This window comes from Natrix helvetica (genome assembly GCF_964273705.1).
Source record: "Natrix helvetica genome assembly, chromosome: 2".
Classification (NCBI taxonomy): Eukaryota; Metazoa; Chordata; class Lepidosauria; order Squamata; family Natricidae; genus Natrix; species Natrix helvetica.
In genome coordinates, this window is record NC_138552.1 from 92,158,626 (window position 1) to 92,177,270 (window position 18,645).

At 42.5% G+C, this 18,645-nt stretch overlaps 1 protein-coding gene and 1 long non-coding RNA gene across 2 annotated transcripts in view; both read left to right on the forward strand.

Annotated features, from left to right (window-relative positions):
- The window catches only part of SVEP1 (sushi, von Willebrand factor type A, EGF and pentraxin domain containing 1), a gene marked incomplete at its 3' end in the record, with an annotated part of 152,764 nt that extends 140,315 nt beyond the window's left edge, over positions 1-12,449 (forward strand). Inside the window, exons 46-48 of the mRNA XM_081943838.1 lie at positions 7,087-7,182; positions 10,499-10,594; positions 12,325-12,449. Of these exons, the coding sequence (XP_081799964.1) occupies positions 7,087-7,182; positions 10,499-10,594; positions 12,325-12,449 (317 nt within the window). The remainder of the gene's footprint in view (positions 1-7,086; positions 7,183-10,498; positions 10,595-12,324) is intronic.
- Positions 12,450-13,775: 1,326 nt separating this feature from the next.
- LOC309386210 lies at positions 13,776-17,984 on the forward strand. The gene is made up of 2 exons (XR_014174367.1): positions 13,776-15,767; positions 16,166-17,984. It is a non-coding gene; the product is annotated as an uncharacterized lncRNA (long non-coding RNA).
- Positions 17,985-18,645: the final 661 nt, after the last annotated feature.

Consider the following 18,645-nt stretch of genomic DNA (forward strand, 5'->3'; position numbering starts at 1 on the left):
TTTAAAACGACCCTCCAAGTCGTTTTGAGCGCTCCGAAGCCTTCAGGGACCGTCCAGACGGTCCCTGAAGCCTTCGAAACGCTTAAAACGACCCTCCGAGCAACCCGGAAGTCATTTCCGGTTTGCTCGGAGGGTCATTTTAAGCATTCAGGGAAGCCTCCGGACAGTCCCTGAAGCCTCCGGAGGGCCTCCGGGGGGGCGGGGGGGCTCTTTTCACCCTCCCCAGGCTCCTATAAAGTCTCTGGACCCTGGGGAGGGCGAAAAAATAGCTTTTAAAAACGCATATGCCCGCTGGCCAGCTGACAGGGCAGCGCCTTGCGTGCCCTGACAAATGGCTCTGCTTGCTACCTGTGGCACGCGTGCCATAGGTTTGCCATCACTGGTATAGTCCATATTTGGCATCCACGACATGCAAATTTCATTTCTATTACAGAAAAAAGAAATATTCTTACTTGTTGTTTTCAGAACATGGGTAGATTTCAAGTTGGTAGACCAAACAGTTTGTGACAAAATAACCGGGGGGGGGGGGGGGGGGTGGAGGACGACAAATGACAGAACATGCTAATGCTGTAATGTCCTACAAGTACCATGATAAGCATACATGAAATGTTAGGATATACATAATAATAGTATTTGCATAATAGTATTACTGTATGTATTTCATTTTGACCTCATCTTGGTGTGCTGTGCAAGCCACTGTCCACAATTTGTACAATTTCTTCTTGGATGAAAAAAGTTCCATTGAATTTAAAATCAATAGGACTTAGCTCCAAATAATATTGAATATGTAATTAATCTATTCCCAAATGGTATAGGATTACACAATGGGAACAGTAATATAAATTTGAAGTCTTTATATTGTTACAATACTTTTATTTGTACAGTGTCTTATGGATTATTTATCACTAGCGAACACCACCTATTGGGCAAAATAAGATTATATTTAGATAATAGCTATTTATATTGTATAGTATTTGTTCTCAACTTCCTGCCTCAAAACAGGTGACAGAAAAAAGCAGAAGTAGCAGAAATGGCCTATATTTTCCTGATTGATGTCAAAATGGACTTCTCCTTACTCATTTTTAAAAGTGTGTTATAAATAATGGAGGCTTATTGACTAACAAAAGACTTCCAGCGTTTTGCTTTGAAGGGCCTACATCAGAGGCAGCATGAAAGCAGATCATGTTAATCTTTAGTGTGAGCAATATTAGCAGATGTCCTGGGTTTGAGGATACGCTCTCAACCAATTACAGATATATCATTAAAGAGTATTATATAATTATAAGCATACATTTTGTTTTCAAGCCTTGTAATCCTGAACTGTTTCTCAGCAATAAGTGTACCGGATTCAGGCGTCTGTTCATCCTATTTTAGAATTTGCTTAGTGGATCCACAATTAGATACTACACACAATAAACAATTGCCTCTTTGGCTACGTGAGGTAGCTTAACGTGGAGCCCAGACATCTCCCAGCTGGCAGAAAAGAGCTTACGGGCAGCAGAGGATGGATGCAGGGATGCCTGCAAAGGGTTACAGGTGCAGATTCATTACCCGAAATATTTCTATTGTGAATACGGATATTTTGGCAGAAGGGCAAGGGGCAGGCGATTCCTTGGGATTCCCATATCCAGAATCGTATAGCCCAGGGGTGTCAAACTTCTGGCCCGTGGGCCAGGTGCATCACTTCCTGGCTGCGCCCACCCCCGGTTTAGTGAAGGGAAAGTAGTGATAGGTCACCTGACCACAATATGACACCGTGAGTTTGACACCCCTGATATAGACATTTTTTTAAAAAAGAAAATTAAACCTCAGAAATATAAAAAGGGAAATCTGCCTTCTGAGGACAACCTAGTTTGGCACTACATAATCACATAGCTGAAGTGATTTTAACCAAGGGATTTTTGTCTAGTAATTCTCCAACGTTGGTGGAGACAGCGGTCATGCACGGGTTAACTCAGTCAGTAACCAATAGAACTGAGTCTACCAAAATGATGTCATCACCTCAGAGGAGTGTCCTCCCACTTTTTTAGACTCAGTTCGATCCAAACTGGCTGTGCTAACTGCTTTCTCCTCAACTTTAGTAAATATTATAATTACCTTTAATTGGATATTTTTCTAAATTTCACCTAAATTGCATCCAAATTGGAAGGAATCAGTGGATAGCTCCTCAGAGCTAAGTCTCTTATTTAGCCCCCGGGCTTCTTGGAGAGACTCATCAGGGCTTCTTCGAGACTTCTGCCTCCTGCGCTTACCGGCAATTCAGAGGCTCTCCTGCAAGCAGCACCTCTCAGCAACAGCCGTTGGAGGCTCCACTCAGCGCTGCTGCCTCTGCTGGCCTCCGGGCCTTTCCCTCGTGCCGCGAGACCCGCAGCCGCTTCCAAGCGCCGCCAAAGCCGCCAGCAGCCACCAAAAGCGGCCAGCAGCCGCTACATGCCGCCACCGCCCCTCAGCGCCCCGCCTCACCGGATCACCGCTGCTGCTCCCCTCCACAGCCTCTCCACAGGGCCTTCGATGCCCTCCCTCGTTCTGCGGCCTCGGCTATCTCGTGGCGCCTGGCCCATAGGCTCTGTAGTCTCGGCAGCCATTTTGTTCTATCGCGAAGATCTCCGGTGGCCATTTTGGGCACTTTAAGGAGTCGTGAGTACAGACCATGTCCTCATCTCCTGCCTCTGAGCCACAAGTGCCTCTACCCACCAACGAGACCCCTTCTTCTGGGACCCGCAAACGCAGGCCTGCCCCAGAAGCCTCCCCCACGGATCCTTCTCCCAAAGCCCCCAGGGAGTTCCATAGAGGTGTAGCCAAGCCACAGGCAAAGGACAGTGCCACCCAGGTTCTTCCCAGCAAGGCCAAGGTCAAGATCAACCACAATGAATCCCATCTATTTCAGGCCCAGAGGCCTTCTCAGCCTAGTCCTCCTCCTGACTTATCCTCTGATTCGGAGGATGACCTCTCCCCTCTGCATCCATCATTCAACCTGAGAATGCCTGGGGCTCAGGCGATCTCGCCTGCAGTGGGGATGAATCTGAGGGTGGCAAGAGCATCACTCCGGATGAGGAGCCCCTCTACGAGAAAATTTCCCCTCCTCCCCACCGCCGCCACCGCTCTTACTCACCTGGTATGACGGACATGATATCTGAGGCCATTGAACATGGCGTAGCAGCTGCCCTTAAACATAGGTCTTCTAACCACTATACTCCACACAGGTCTGCTTCTTCTTCTTCTGGTTCCAGACGCAGGGATGGTGATCTCTCGGCTTCTTCATCACATGAGCTCCCTGGTACGTCCAGTCACCCTTCGGTTTTTGGCGAAGAGGAACGTCCGGCAAGAGATTCAGATCTCTCGGAAGATGAGAGTCTTCCCCCCGACCCACCTGCATTTGTCGGTTTGTTCAAACCTGCTGTCTTTCGCTCTCTCCTCTTTAAGGCCAAGAGGATCGCTGGCATCCCTTCCTCTAAAGCACCTCAAGGAACGGAGGCGGACACTACTGACCCCCTCTTCATCCAGCTTAAGGTGGAAAAGGAGGTGATTCCATCTCCCAGACTCTTCATAGACGTGGTCCAGAACCAATGGGCATCACCAGGTACAGGTCCCCTCCCCAATACCTTCGACAAGCGCCTGTATAACGTGGGTCCAGAACTCACCAAGGCTTTAGAGGTACCTTCTATCGACTTACCTATAATTGGCCTTTCTTCTTCTAACACAGCCTCAGCAGCTCCTGAGGAGGCTCTTCGCCCCGAAGACAAGAGAATAGAACAAACTCTGGTCAAGAGTCACCAGGCCTCGGCTTGGGCCATTAGGGCGGGTACCTTTGCTTCATTCTTTAGTCGCTCTGCTCTCTTATGGCTAGGGCAACTCCAGGCAAGGCTTCCGGCCAGGGATTCTAGGGCTCACAGGGATATTAGCAAAATAAAGGCAGTCCTAGAATACACTGCAGATGCTTCCTTGGACGCGGCCCGTTTTGCGTCCAAGGCCATAGCATCCTCCATCTCCACCTGTCGCCTGCTTTGGCTAAAGCAGTGGCAGGTGGAAGCCCATGCCAAGTGGAGACTAGCCTCCGCTCCCTATTCTTCATCCCTTCTCTTTGGGGCCCCATTGGATCCTCTATTGGTAGAGCCCAAGGACAAGCGGAAGGTCTTGCAGCCAGCCACTAAGAAACAAGAGGGCCGCAGTCAATCCTTTTATCGCAGGCAGCCCTTTCAAGGTCAGGACGGGGGTTCCTCCAGCTCCCGTCCGCAACGTCAGGCTCCCCCCAGACAGGGCCCTTCCCTTTCCAACAGGTCAGGCAGAAACAGCTAGAGATTCCAGCCCAGAAAGTCATTCAGGGACAATACCAACCGATCCTACAAGAGGCAGAAGTGACTGCCTGGAGGATCTCCCCATAGGAGGACGTCTGTCGACCTTCGTGGGTCAAGTCCACGATCAGATTCGGCCTTCTCTTGGACTTGCGCTCCAGCCCTCCGAACCACTTTGTCCCGTGCCCCATATCCAAGGACCTTCAAAAGAGGCTCCTAGTAGAGCAGGCCATCCATCATCTGCTCCTCATTCGGGCCATTCAACCTGTGCCTCCAGGCCAGGTGGGATGGGGGTTCTACTCTCGTCTCTTTATCGTGAAGAAGTCTTCGGGGGGCTGGAGAACGATCCTCGATCTCAAATTCTTAAATCGATTCATCAGGTACAGGAGGTTCAAAATGCACTCTCTCCTGTGAATCCTAGAGACTGTGCGCAAACACGATCTCCTCACATCAGTGGACCTCATGGAGGCTTACCTCCACGTACCCATTCACAAACAACACAGACGGTTCCTCCGATTTGTCTATGTGGGCTGTCACTTTCAGTATCGGGCCCTCTCCTTAGGGCTATCATCAGCCCCAAGTGTCTTCACCAAGCTCCTGTCAGTCGTAGCAGCCCACTTACATGCAAGACCCATTCAGATCTTTTGCTACCTGGATGACATCCTCCTGTTGTCAAGGTCACGCAACCAGGCCCTATGGAATCTTCAGGACACCTTTCAGGTACTTCAGGAGGTGGGATTCTCCATCAGTCAGGAGAAAAGCCACCTTGTTCCCACCTCTCGTCTAGTGCACTTGGGAGCCCTCATCGACTCCGCTCAGGGGAAGATCTTCCTGTCTCGGGAACGACAGATCAGCCTCAGGGACTTAGCCTTCGAGGTACGAAGGAGACAGCAGGCCCCTCTTCTCCAGCTGTCTCAACTGCTGGGGAAGATGGTCTCTTGCTTCTCCATCATCCCTTGGGCGGCTTCACAGCCACTGCCTCCAGTGGTTTCTTCTGCCATTCCAGAAGACCAACAGCAGCTGTTCCCTAGCGAAAGTCAGGTTGACTCCAGAGGTCTTTCACTCTCTGGACTGGTGGATCTCCCCGGCTATCTCTCATGGGTCTCTCTTCAGGGAACCACCTTGTCTCGTAGTTACGACAGATGTGAGTTTCACGGGTTGGGGCGCTCACCTGGAGGATCAGGGTCTTTGGTCCGACTTCGACCTTTCCCACAGTATGAATTGGCTAGAGTTGAGGGCCATCCATCTAGCTCTCCTTCAGTTCCAATCTTCGCAACACACATGTGCTAATTCGGACAGACAACAACAGCCAAGGCACATGTCAACCGTCGGGGGGACGAGAGCAGTTTCCCTCATGGAGTCTGCCTTTCACCTAGGGATCTGGGTGGAAGCCAACCTTCTCTCCCTCCACGCCAAACACATCTCAGTCTCCAACAACACATCTCAGTCTCCAACAACAACCAGAGCAGACTGGTTGAGCTGCACAACAATCAATCCTGCGGAGTGGACCCTCAACCGTCACATCTTCAAACAGCTGTCGACCAGGTATGGGACCCCGGTGCTAGATCTCTTCACAACGACATCCAACAATTAACTGCCCAGATACCTATCTCACTACATGACACCAGGCACGGAAGGAACGGACGCCTTAAGGTGCAGGTGGCCCCACGGTCTCCTGTACGCCTTCCCCCTGATACAGAGGGTCATTCAGAAAATGATAGAGGAAGACGCCGAGCTCATCCTACTCGCCCCTCTTTGGCCGCATGGTTTGCGGACCTAGTCAACCTCTCAGTGGGCCCAGAGTGGCGTCTTCCCTGATACCGTCCCTACTTCACCAGGGATCCATCCACCATCCCGACCTATCTTGGCTCCACCTAACCGCATGAGCGGGAGGTCTTAAGGGCGGCAAACCTTTCTGAGACTGTAATTCAAACTATTCAGGCTTCTCGACGCCCGGCCACTAATAGTTCCATCTATGGTTGGGCGCTGGATCCGGTCAACCATAACTAGAGCTTACCTGGCAAGTCACCTCACGCCTCCATCCAACATCACGGCGCATTCCACATGCAGCACAGCTACATCAGCAGCGTGGACAAGGCAGGCCTCAATGGAAGAGATCTGCAAGGTGGCCACCTGGGCGACGCACAATTCCTTTATCCACCATTATAAGATGGACAGATACGCATTAGCAGATGCGGCATTCGGACGTCGGGTGCTTCAAGAAGTTCTTCCCTCTTCAAGCTCCTAGCCCAGTCTCATTCCCATCTGGGGACACGCCCAGCTTTGATATGTCCCATGCATGACCACTGTCTCCACCAACGTTGGAGTATGGGGCGTTGGTTCTTACCTGATATGCCCCTTCTCGAGGCAGGTGGAGACAGCGGTCACCCCACCCTTTGGTTCCTGGCCTAGTTCATGGAGGGAGTTCTGGAGCTAGGCTAGAGTTTTGGAGGATTGAAAGCAGTCGACTAACGCACAGCAGTCTACTTATCTCCTTCGTCACAAAAGCGGGAGGACACTCCTCTGAGGCGATGACATCACTTTGGTAGACTCAGTTCTGTTGATTACTGACTGAGTTAACCCGTGCATGTCCGCTGTCTCCACCTGCCTCGAGAAGGGGCGTATCAGGTAAGAACCAACTCCCCATTCTAAATACTATACCAGATGCTTTCCTTATAATCAATAAATGTTTGTGTGCTTTCTTTCCTTATCAGCTTACTAGTGTTTATTTTTCCGATGAATAACTTTTGCTTTATAATTTCCTGTTCTAACTCGATTTTGTTGCTCTGTCTAGCTGTTTGCCGGTTCCCATGTCAGAATGGGGGTGTTTGTGAGAGGCCAAATGTTTGTTCCTGTCTTGAGGGTTGGATGGGGCGCCTCTGTGAAGAGCGTACGTATCTCTCATTTAAAAATATTATATTTGCTTTCATTATTGTTCTCCTGAGCACTCCAGAGTAAGACTTTTGCACCTTCTTATAATTCTGACATACTAGGCTGAAGAATGTTTTTTTCTACACATTTGAGATTCTCTGCCCCAGTTTTCCTTTTAAAATAGATAGATGACATGCTAGTGGTGTAGCAAATTATTCAATAAAAGTTATTTTTGTCATTAAGACCAATAGAAGGTTAATAGTTTGTATATGATGAGATTATTTTAAGACTTGTACTTATAAATGTCCTTGTGATTGGAATGCCAATAATCTCAAGAACGAATCAATAATTATTATTTACTATTTTGCAAGTTTCCTGCCTTAATCAGCTGCTCACTTTTCATGCTATTTAGTGAGGAAAGATAAATAATAGAAAAAGATACATCAGGTGTTCCATCCCCTTTTGTCTCTTTATTGCTTGTCATAGATCATCTATCTTCCATGTATTAAAATAAATGGTATGGAAATTATCCTTTCTCAACAGGCTTAGGGCAATATGACTTGGTTGTGTATCACTGTATTTTAAATACTGAGTAGAATTGTTTCATTTTGGACAAGCGCCTGTTGCCTGAGTAGGAACTCCTGAACAGGGATTCATAACCCCAAAACGTGTGCTGCACTATTTTAATCAGGAATTTTGTTTAAGAAACGGAATAATACAGATCTGTTTGAGAACATCTGAAGAAACCTTACAGCTTTAAACTAGACTACAGTAGTTTGGTAAAAACAAACAGAAGAAGCTAAGACAAGTCTCTTCCCTATTTTGACTACAAATATTGCATGTAATAACCAAAAATCAAACTTGACTCTGAAGAATTTTTAATTTGGGGACCTTTTAAGTCCAAGATTCAGGTGAAATAAAGCCAATCCTTTGTTTTTCCTTGAAGACATTTCGCTTCTGATCTAAGAAGCTTTTTCAGTTCTCACCTCTTTACCATTGTTTGTGGTCATCAGAAATTTGATTTGGGGATTGTATACAATATGGTGGTCCAAAACATACAGTCAAAACCATTCTTCTACCTCCTGCTATGACCACGTTCAACTGAAATAGACCGTAACATAAAACATAAAGAGCATCTGCTCCATATTGTTCTCATTTGCTAGTATTTTTACAGCCAGCTGAACTGATTATACACAAAATGTAAAGGGGTTGAAAAATGTAAGCCTGAATTTACACTTCACAGGGAAACCTGCTAGCATGCACTAAGATTTCAGCTACAAAGACAAAGGAAGATAACATGTTCCTCATTGTTATTTATTTTTATTATTATTTTTAAATAATAAAGTCATATATTAGAAATGCAGTATGTCATATTGTCTTTTATCCAGAGTAATGAAACATCTCATTGTTAGAATCCATTAGAACAGTGATGGTGAACCAATGGCACGCGTGCCACAGGTGGCACGCGGAGCCATTTGTCAGGTGACGAGGCACTGCCCTGTCAGCTGGTCAGCGCACATGCGCGGGCTGGCCAGCTGAGTTCACCCTTTTTTAAAGCCATTTTTCTCCCTCCCCAGGCTCCAGAGGCTTTATAGGAGCCTGGGGAGGGTGAAAAGAGCTTCCCCCCCCCGGAGGCCCTCCAGAGGCTTCATGAGCTTTCCTGAAGCCTCCAGAGTACAAAAACCGGCCCTACAGGCAAACCAGAGGTTCGAGAACGGACTTCCTGTTTGCTCAGAGGGTCGTTTTGACTGCCCTGGAGGCTTCTGGGAAGCCTCTTGAAGGTCCCTAAAGCCTTCGGAGCGTTTAAAACGACCCTCCGAGCAAACCGGAAGTGACTTCCTGTTTGCTCGGAGGGTCGTTTTGACTGCTTCAGAGGCTTTGGGGAAGCCTCCTGAAGGTCCCTGAAGCCTCCAGAGGGCTTCCGGGGGGGGGTGGGGGAGGCTGTTTTCACCCTCCTCATGCTCCTATAAAGCCTCTGGAGCCTGGGGAGGGCAAAAAAAGCATGCAAAATGGGGGGTCGCGCCTGTAGTGCACGCATGCGCACTGGGGGGTCGTGCATTGCATTATGGGTGCGGCACGCCTGCACACGACACCCCCTGCGCTCCCCCCACTTATGGCACGCGAGCCAAAAAAGGTTCCCCATCGCTGCATTAGAAGAAGGAAAATGAACTTTAAGGAAAACATTCTTTATACCCTGTTTCCCTGAAAATAAGACCTCCCCGGATAATGCTCATAAGCCCTCCCCCGAAAATAAGCCCTCTCTGAAAATATTGCAACACAGCAGCAGCCATGAGGTGACCACACTCGCTGCCTCCTGCACCCCAAAAATAATAAGACCTCCCTGAAAATAAGGCCAAGTGCTTATTTTGGGGGTCTAAAGAAAATAAGACCCTGTCTAGACTTAACTTGAAATTCACATTATACATGTTAATTAGATCTAGATCATACAAATTTTAAAGCACACTGCTTTCTAATCAGTGTGGTCAGGAACATCTTGGTTTAAAATCTTGTATGTTCCAAAGTGGCAGCATATTGATGAGTAATCTGAAAAGTTGTAGAACTTGATTGAAATGTTTATGAAAATAGTCATTGTGGTATAGAAAACTGAAGATGTATTTATACACTTAGTATGTATTATACCCAGGCTGTACTTTCTTTCTTAGCCACACAAAAACCTCTAATTTATCGTTTACAGAATCAGGATGTATTTTGAGTTCCATTTTGAAGGGTGTTACTTTAAAAATAGAATGAAGAAGAAATACATTGTTAACAAACAGAAATCAGGGCATTTTTCTAATAAAATGTGGAGATTTATGCTTTGAATACTGAGTTTCTGTGAGTGTAATTTTTTAAATGAATACTTCACTGACTGAAAGGAAAAAAACCTTTTTTTCATAATTTATTTTTCTTTTGTGCCTCTTGTACCTAAAATCTATTCTGGAGTGATTAAAAATAACAAGAATTTATGAAATTAAGAAGATTTGTGGCACATTAATAGTTACTCCTTAATAATTAGAAGACAGATTATACAAGTTTGAAGAAATCAGTCTGTTTGAACTGCAAATTGGGAATGTTTTATATACTTAGAATGACGATACAGGGAAGATTACAGTAAATGCTATGAATGATTATTTGTGATAATAAATGTATCAAATTTTAGGATGCTAGAAGGCTCTTTGTGATATTATTAATGTAGATCAACATGGATAAGTCTTTGGAAAGTGATGGTGAGGGGGATAATTGTTCTAGTTTCATGAGAAATAGAACCAGTGTTGTTTATTTGAATGAAACCTTTCTTCTTCTTTCCACTCTCACTCCTTTTTTTTTTCCTTCAGCCATCTGCATCCTGCATTGTCTGAATGGAGGTCGATGTGTGGCCCCTTACCAATGTGATTGCCCAACTGGATGGACTGGCTCACGCTGCCATCAGGGTAAGCACATTTAATTCAGAATTTCCCGCAACCTCCCAATAGCACTTTAATACAAAGCGTAAATGCAGCTTAACCAAATGAGTTCTGGGAAAAAATCAGTAAGCAGAACAGTCAGTACAAATAGTCTTCATTTAGCGATATTTTGCAGTTACAACGATGGCAAAAAGAACTCTTTTGCAACCATTCCTCAATTTAAGACCTTTGTCAATCAAAGGAAAGCTGAAATAAGATCAAAAGCACAGTCGTAATTTCACTTAGTGACTATTCACTTGGTCATTAAGCGAATGGTTGCTATAAAATTACAACTGCTTTTGATCTTATTTCAGCTTTCCTTTGATTGACAAGCCTCCAAAGGTCTTAAATTGTTGATCCCAAATTGTGGTCTCAATTGTGGTCTCTGAATAAGGACTGCCTATATATCTTTACATGTCTTGTCTGGAAATGCATGTCTTTACTACCTTCGTATTATTTGCAAGTTTGGAGCTGGGGTGAAATATTCTGAAATCTGCTACTGGTTCCCTTCGCTACCGGTTCGCTTCGCACGCATGTGCACTAAACAAGCATTTCATGTACATGTGCACCGCAGGCGCTACCACCCAGTGCTGAAAAAGGAGGATTAAGAAGACTTTTCTGAATCTGAAAAGAGAAGTAGAATGGAGGCAACAGCTATGCCGCATGATTTAGATTCGCTAGAAAGCAGGATTTCCTGCTTTCTAGCGAATATAAATCATGTGCACAGCTGATTGTCACACAACTGATCATCGGAACTACTGGTTCGCCCAAACCGGTAGCATTTTTTTTATTACCGATTAGGGTGAACCGGTCCAAACCAGTAGCATTTCACCCCTGGTTTGGAGGAAATAATTATGATACAACAATACATTGCTGTGGTTTTCAAGCATTACATGTTTTAAGGCAGACCATTCTTTGAAATCAGTGATTTAGGAGAAAGTTTGAAACCTTTCTCTTAATAAGCTCTCTGGTACAAAATGTGATTATTTTCACAAACCACAAATCACTCACAGGAACATCTCCCTAGCCGAAACAGGCCAAACAATATACATTTTGCAATCAGGACCTATTCAGAAATATTATTTTAGTCCTAACTAGTTGAACCCCCCCCTCCAAAAAGGCACTTAATAGTACCCTGGTATCACGTAGATATTATTTTACTGCATGTGTAACTTTTTCTGTTACTAAAGCCAAATAATATTGTCTGTCAGAAAATTTCCATGTGTACCCACAATATTTATTTTGCATTCATATTTGAAAAGATATACATATTTTCATACTTCTTCTCTGAGATATTTGAAAGGCAAATACAAGGGATTTTAAAATGGAAAGTTAAGAAGAATTAAAATCGTTAAAAAATACATAGCTAAGTTCAGTTTCTGTAAAGATAATTTCATTCAATAAAGATAGTATGACATATTTTTCTATTTTTTTTCTTAACCTTCATATTCTTCAAGCTCGATTTGCATATGAAAACTTATCTGTACTCTGTTCATCTTGTATGCCTTCTTTCAAATGAATTGCTTAAATACCTTGAGTACTGTACAGTATCTAGAAGTACCTTTTGCTATTTTGACTCATTAGGTGAACACAAACAGCTAGGCTATTTCAGTAATTCTAGGTACTATTTATATAAATAGTAAAAAATGTGACCCCAAATGTTGGAGCATATCTTAATTTGCGCTGTGGTAATGCCTCTCTATGATCTTCCAATGCAGCTGTTTGTCAATCTCCATGCTTAAATGGTGGGAAATGTATACGACCAAACCGATGCCATTGTACTTCACCATGGACTGGACATGACTGCTCTAGGTATATTTGTCGTTGTCTTGTATATGTATAACCTACCAGGGATTTTTTTTAAACTCACCTTTTTTGGTCTCTGTCAATCTGTTTTGCAGGCTAGCTTGCAATTTCCCACTTGAGCATTAATCCCAGAGAATTAGTTAGCAGTAGAGAGACCTGACTGTTTACAAGAGAATCTGTTGGCTTGAAGAAAGCCTTGAAACCAAGATGCAGAGTAGTCTAATTCAAGATATTTTCCTGAAGTGTTGGCGGTACCTCATTTCAACCTGTCATTAATTGCAAAAATGAGTCCATGCTAGCCTCACTCCAATTTACATTTACAATTCACCCATCTTATTAATTAATTTACAATTTACCCATGATTTTAATTTCAAAAATTAGTCCATGCTAGTCCCATTTATATATACTTTGTAATACGTTCAACTAAAGCCAGAGCTCTGCTCCATTCAATATTCACTTTGAACAGAACATCTGTTGGAACTAATGGAGAATGTGCTGAACTGCCGCTTGGTAGGAAGAGATTTTCCCTTAAAATAAGGAACAGTGTTCAAAGCTCCTATTTCTATTGTTTAATGAAAAGAAGGACTAGGGGAGACATGATAGCAGTGTTCCAATATCTCAGGGGCTGCCACAAAGAAGAGCTGTTCTCAAGCTATTCTCCAAGGCATCTGAGGGTAGAACAAGAAGCAATGGGTGGAAACTAATCAAGGAGAGAAGCAACCTACAACTAAGGAGAAATTTCCTGACAGTTAGAACAATTAATCAGTGGAACAACTTGCCTCCAGCAGTTGTGAATTCTCCAACACTGGAAGTTTTTAAGAAGATGTTGGATAACCATTTGTCTGAAGTGGTGTAGGGTTTCCTGCCCAAGCAGGGGGTTAGACTAGAAGACCTCCAAGGTCCCTTCCAACTCTGTTATTCTATTCTATTCTGTCTATGGAGAGTTTTAATCATCCAGTCATGGTTGACCCAAAGGTGCTTTTCCAGGACTTCCTTGGTTTTTTTTCCCCTTGAAAACGTTTTGCTGCTCATCCAAGGAGCTTCTTCAGCTGTCAGTTTAGTTCATTTCTTCAGAACTGAAGAAGTTTCTTGGATGAGAAGCAAAATGTTTTTAAGGAAAAAACCAAGAAAGTCCAGTTGCCTTTTGGAAAAGTGCCTTTGAGAGCTCCTGTTTCTGTCTGGGTTTCTTCACACAAGTTGTGATATATGTGCAAAGGCCTGGCTTCAGGGGTGTACAGACCTTGCCATGTTACAATAGAATCCTCCTTATGCAACCAAAACAGATTTCTCTTTGCATTCCATAATATGCCAAGAATAATGGACTCCTTTCCCCCTTTTTTTCCCCTTGTCTACTAACCTAGGAAGCGGAAATCTGGATTCCACCACTTTTAATTTAAGAGCAAAAACTACGAAGACTCTGATTCCAATCCAGTGGATTTTGGTACTACAGTCACTGTAAAATCAAATATAGTGGATTTTTAAAAAAAACTGTTCTGAATTTATTATTATTATATTTTTCTTAAACATTTAATTTTGAATGGAAGTATCTGTATGGGGGTTTTTTTCTTGCAGAAAGATACATGCTAAAAAATGTTGCTGCTGTCAAACACACAAATGTACAAATATTGTTCGCTGAAAGAGAAAACCTTACAGTCTTCATTTTATGGGTGCAAAACTCTTATGTCTAAGTTGTATTCCATGGCCAAAAAAGATGTTTGCATTGGGTATGAAACTTAATTAAACTCATATTTCCTTTCCCCCTCCCACCTTATGTGAGTGATGTAACATAAGTAAAAATGTAAGTGAATGCATGAGACTTAAGAACTATGATCTCTCGGTCTTGACTCGAACCTTCTTATACTTGGGTCTCTTCTCTGTTCTTGGATCCACTATTGAAAGCAATTCAGACATAGAGAGAGGAAAGATAAGATATGGAAAAGGGGGAAATTCAGTCTTTCCATCATGATCCCTTTATATGCTAACGTACGTGATATCCTTTATAAGTAAATGAGATGAATAATAAATGATTGCCCTGTTAGATCTGGTTTTGGTCTAAGATGCCTCCTGCAAACCATTTGTCTATTTCATTATTGTAGTTGCAAGATGGACAATATTTAGATACTGTTGTTTGATGGAACAAATTTGAATCTAGAGTTTCAAGCATTCCAAATGGTTTGAAGTTGATAAATAAGAATATTCTGTTTTCAAAATAAATATGAATATATGAAGGCCACCAATCCCACCACTCATGCTAAGAAAATACTTTGAGTATTTTTCCATGGCTTGGAAGGCGGTTGCTTAACAGGCAGCTCTCAATATGAAATTCTTCCAGGTTTGATGAGAATACTAATAAATCGGAGACCCAATCCATGTTTTCTTCTATGTAGGCCAGTGAGTGGGCTATCTGTGAAGGAAAAAGAATCAGGAAGGGAGGAAATACGTCAATAGAGACCCAACTGCCTACAAAAACGTGTTACTGGCCACTAAAATCAAGCCTGTTTACTGGGAAAGTACTTGTTATTTTATCATGGATAAATATTTAAAATATACATGGATTTGATGAATGATTAGCACTTAGTTCAAACTAAGTAAAACGGTAGTTGCCTTTCCCATGGAAAAAAAGTAAAAATCAGATTTCGTGTTTTTGATATTATTTGCTAGAATTCATCACTTGTCAAAACAGGAAAAATAGCCTCCAGTTTCCATTGAAATTAATAAGTAGCTGTTACTTATTCTGGATTTAAAATATAAGACTGTTTTAAAATAACATTCCTCAACATATCCATTTCTCAGGAAAAGAACTGCTAAGTCCCAATTGAAAGGCAGCATGGTATCTACAATAATAAAAAAAGGCTGTGGTTAAACACTGTAATAATTATATCCAGAGGCATCCACCAGAATAATTTAGTTGCTGCGAAGGTAAAAAGTAGGAAGGACAACTAATGTGTTTGTTCCTTACTGCATTACTTTCCTGTAAGACAGTTTATACGTATTACAATGGATGCATCTATATTAGCCCTTTTTCCCCCACAAATGGAACCTTATATCTTTGAAGCAATTCTCTTTATCTTTCCCTGCTTGATTACAGCAATTTTATTTTGTGCTTCGGATCAGGTTGAAAGTTATTCTTTCCGTAAGCAAAAACTAAAGGGTGGGCATAACATTAAATGTGTATATGGGAATAGCATGATTAATTTTCTCTGGAGGAAAGTTTCCTGAGAGGTTTGATAATGACAGTGTCTGAAATAATAGGTTTGAAAAGAGAATGCCTTTTTCCTCATTTCCCCCCATCTCCTTGTATTGCATTATTTGCTATATTGCACTTGCTGGTTTCTATTTATTTAGCATTATTTAGGTTTAGGTTTAGGTTTTATTAAATTTATAGACCGCCCCCTCTCCCCGTAGGGACTCGGGGCGGTGTACAGACCGTTTGTGTATAAAACAACAAAACATAACATAAAACATCAGACAAAACAACGCACACATACCGTCTGTATATACAACCCAAACTAATTAAATAATTAAAAACGATTCTAAAACCAGTTTAAAACCCCAAAATTTAAAATTTAGAAAGCCATCCAGGAAGGTCAGTAGTAGATGTTCCCTGTAAGTACAATTACAATTAGGCCAGGCCGGCTAGTCGAAACAGGTGGGTCTTGAGTTTCTTGCGGAAGGAGCGGAGATCCGAGGTGGTTCTGATATCGGGGGGGGGGGGGGGGGAGGGAGGTCGTTCCAGAGGGTTGGGCCCTTTAGCTCTTGCTGATAGAGACAGAACACTCCGAATTAGCAATCTACCTCCAAGGGGAACTCTGTGGCCTAGAGGTGGAGCTCTCACCTCACAATCAGGAGTTTGTGAGTTCAATCCTAGGTAGAGCCGGGTCTCCTGCTTGGGCAGGGGGTTGGACTAGATGACCTGCAAGGTCCCGTGTGAATCTGTTAAAATCTGGTCGCACCAACATACATTTTTCTTCACAACAGCGTGGAGGAGATGTGCAATTGCCCTCTGGGATTTTGTTAGAGAGACTTAAAATTTTTTAAATGTTCTCCCATCCAAATACTAGCCATGCCCAACTCTGCTTGGCTTAAGAACCCAAAGTTTATCAACTAGGTGCTGTGGAATACAATGCAAAAATAAATATTATGAACATATTAAAGCAAAGCATATCTAGCTTCCAGTGAAAGACGTATGTCAGATACCGTGGGGCTTTGTGGTTTGAATGATAGGGTTAGAAACAGTATATAATGAGTTTTTGGGAGCCACAATTCCTGCTTAAATTGTTCAGATTGCACACTTTTCTATTACTTCACAAACACCACAAACTGAAACATCTGCAGATCTTTAGAGATGAGAAAAAACACATGATTAATTCGTATCTGTAGCATACTACATATATTTATAAATACTATGCCACCCTATTATAATTTGTTCTGTGGACAGGGGCTAGCCCAGTGTGTAGATTCAACACTGTAATTCCACTTCCAGTTTATTGAGGAAGCTGCATTACAGTATAGAAGTGAGTAATTGTAGCTTGTACGGTCACACTATTTATCCATGTCTTTCCCTTCTTGGGCATGCTTGCATATGTTTATAATTTGACACTCAAGTTCTTGCAAAGAGTTTTAGTCATTTAGAAGGAATAAGCAGACCTATTTTTTTTTCTCCTAAGCATTTTCCAAATTAAAAGGAAAATTGAAATATATGTTCAGTTTTAACCAGGAAGCAAAACCTCTGAGAGACAGCAATTTGCTTGCTAGCACAACAGCAGTTAATAAATAAATCCATCCATATCTTCTCTAATAAGAAATTGGGCTGTTTTTTTCCCACTCATTCTAAGGGCATGTATTACTAAAACTGAAATACATTCTATCTTATTCAAGCTCTTCCAGAAAATATAGCAATAACATTTTCAGTGGCTGGCTTACCTTCCTAATGATCTTTAAGAGGCTTCCAATTCTACATTACTTTTTAATATATGCAGCCCATTCTTAGAAATCCATTTCACCAGGCGTACTCCCAGGGGGGCAGATCCTGAGTTAATTATGTATAAGATTTCAGTTATAAGACAATCTTCATAAAATGGGAAAAGAACTCTAAAATAAATTAACCGTCCTTGTGGTACCTTTTTCTTTGCAAGATTCCTTCTTTTCCTATTTATTCACACACACTATATGAATGGCTGTACTTTGAGCCAAAATGTTTGTCTGGCAAATGATGGAAAATAACATAAAATAATAAAACAAGATTGCTTATTTCCAGTACTAGCAGTTCATATATTTTCCCCGTTTATTTGGATTAATATAGAAGGTGCAAAATCTGACCTAAAAAGGATGCGCAAGATATAGGTCTGCTGGAAGGAAGTGTGATGCCTGAAAGGAAAAAGACGGAGAGTCAAAATTAGGTTGTTCTTATTACATCTGTAGAAGAAGAATCATTGCTTTTTTTAAAAAAACCTATGGTTTAAACCCATAAAATATATTGTAATTTATGTTACCACCTGTCTTGTGTTTCAACAATTTCTGTGTGATGCACTTTACATTGTAAATAAAGTTGCACCCCATTTAGTACCTGTAATGTGATCCGTGTTTCTTCTTTGGGTAGCTACTTTCTGCTACTGGGATAAAAAGCTTATTTGGTAGCATGAGAGAAAATGCTGAACCTTTCTAATCCTCCATCTTAGCTGCTGCTGCTGTTTGAGCTGAACAAAGCTTCACAGGAGTGCTTTGAAGCAACCTTCAAAGAGTAGGAGCTGGGTGTCAATGGGGTAAGAAGTCTATAGCTGTTCCCAAAATAATCAATCTATGCAGTCTGCTACTCTTTCACAAAAGAGACAAACTTCTATTTACACCAGGAGAATACAGGAAAGGGGATTAAGAACCTTTCTGTCTGAATTTGTCCATATGTATATTTTTCTCATTTGAAAATACTATATAGAATATTTGCTGGAATTCATGTTTTGTTCCTTTAGCTTTCTTCTTAATAAATCTTGATGACCAGAGAAAAGAGGAGGAGGAGACTTGTTCTTGGGATTAACCACTTCCAGTCCAAGATGCTACCAAAAGTTCAACACAAAAACTGCTTTGTGAACAATACTGCCCCTTCACACACACACACACACACACACACCCTATTCAAAAGTGAGGCAGCCAAGTTGCTTCACTGGGCATTCCTTCAAGCTTTTTGCCTGATAGTTCTAGTAATTGAAAATCTTCTACAAATGCCCTGTGCTTGCCTC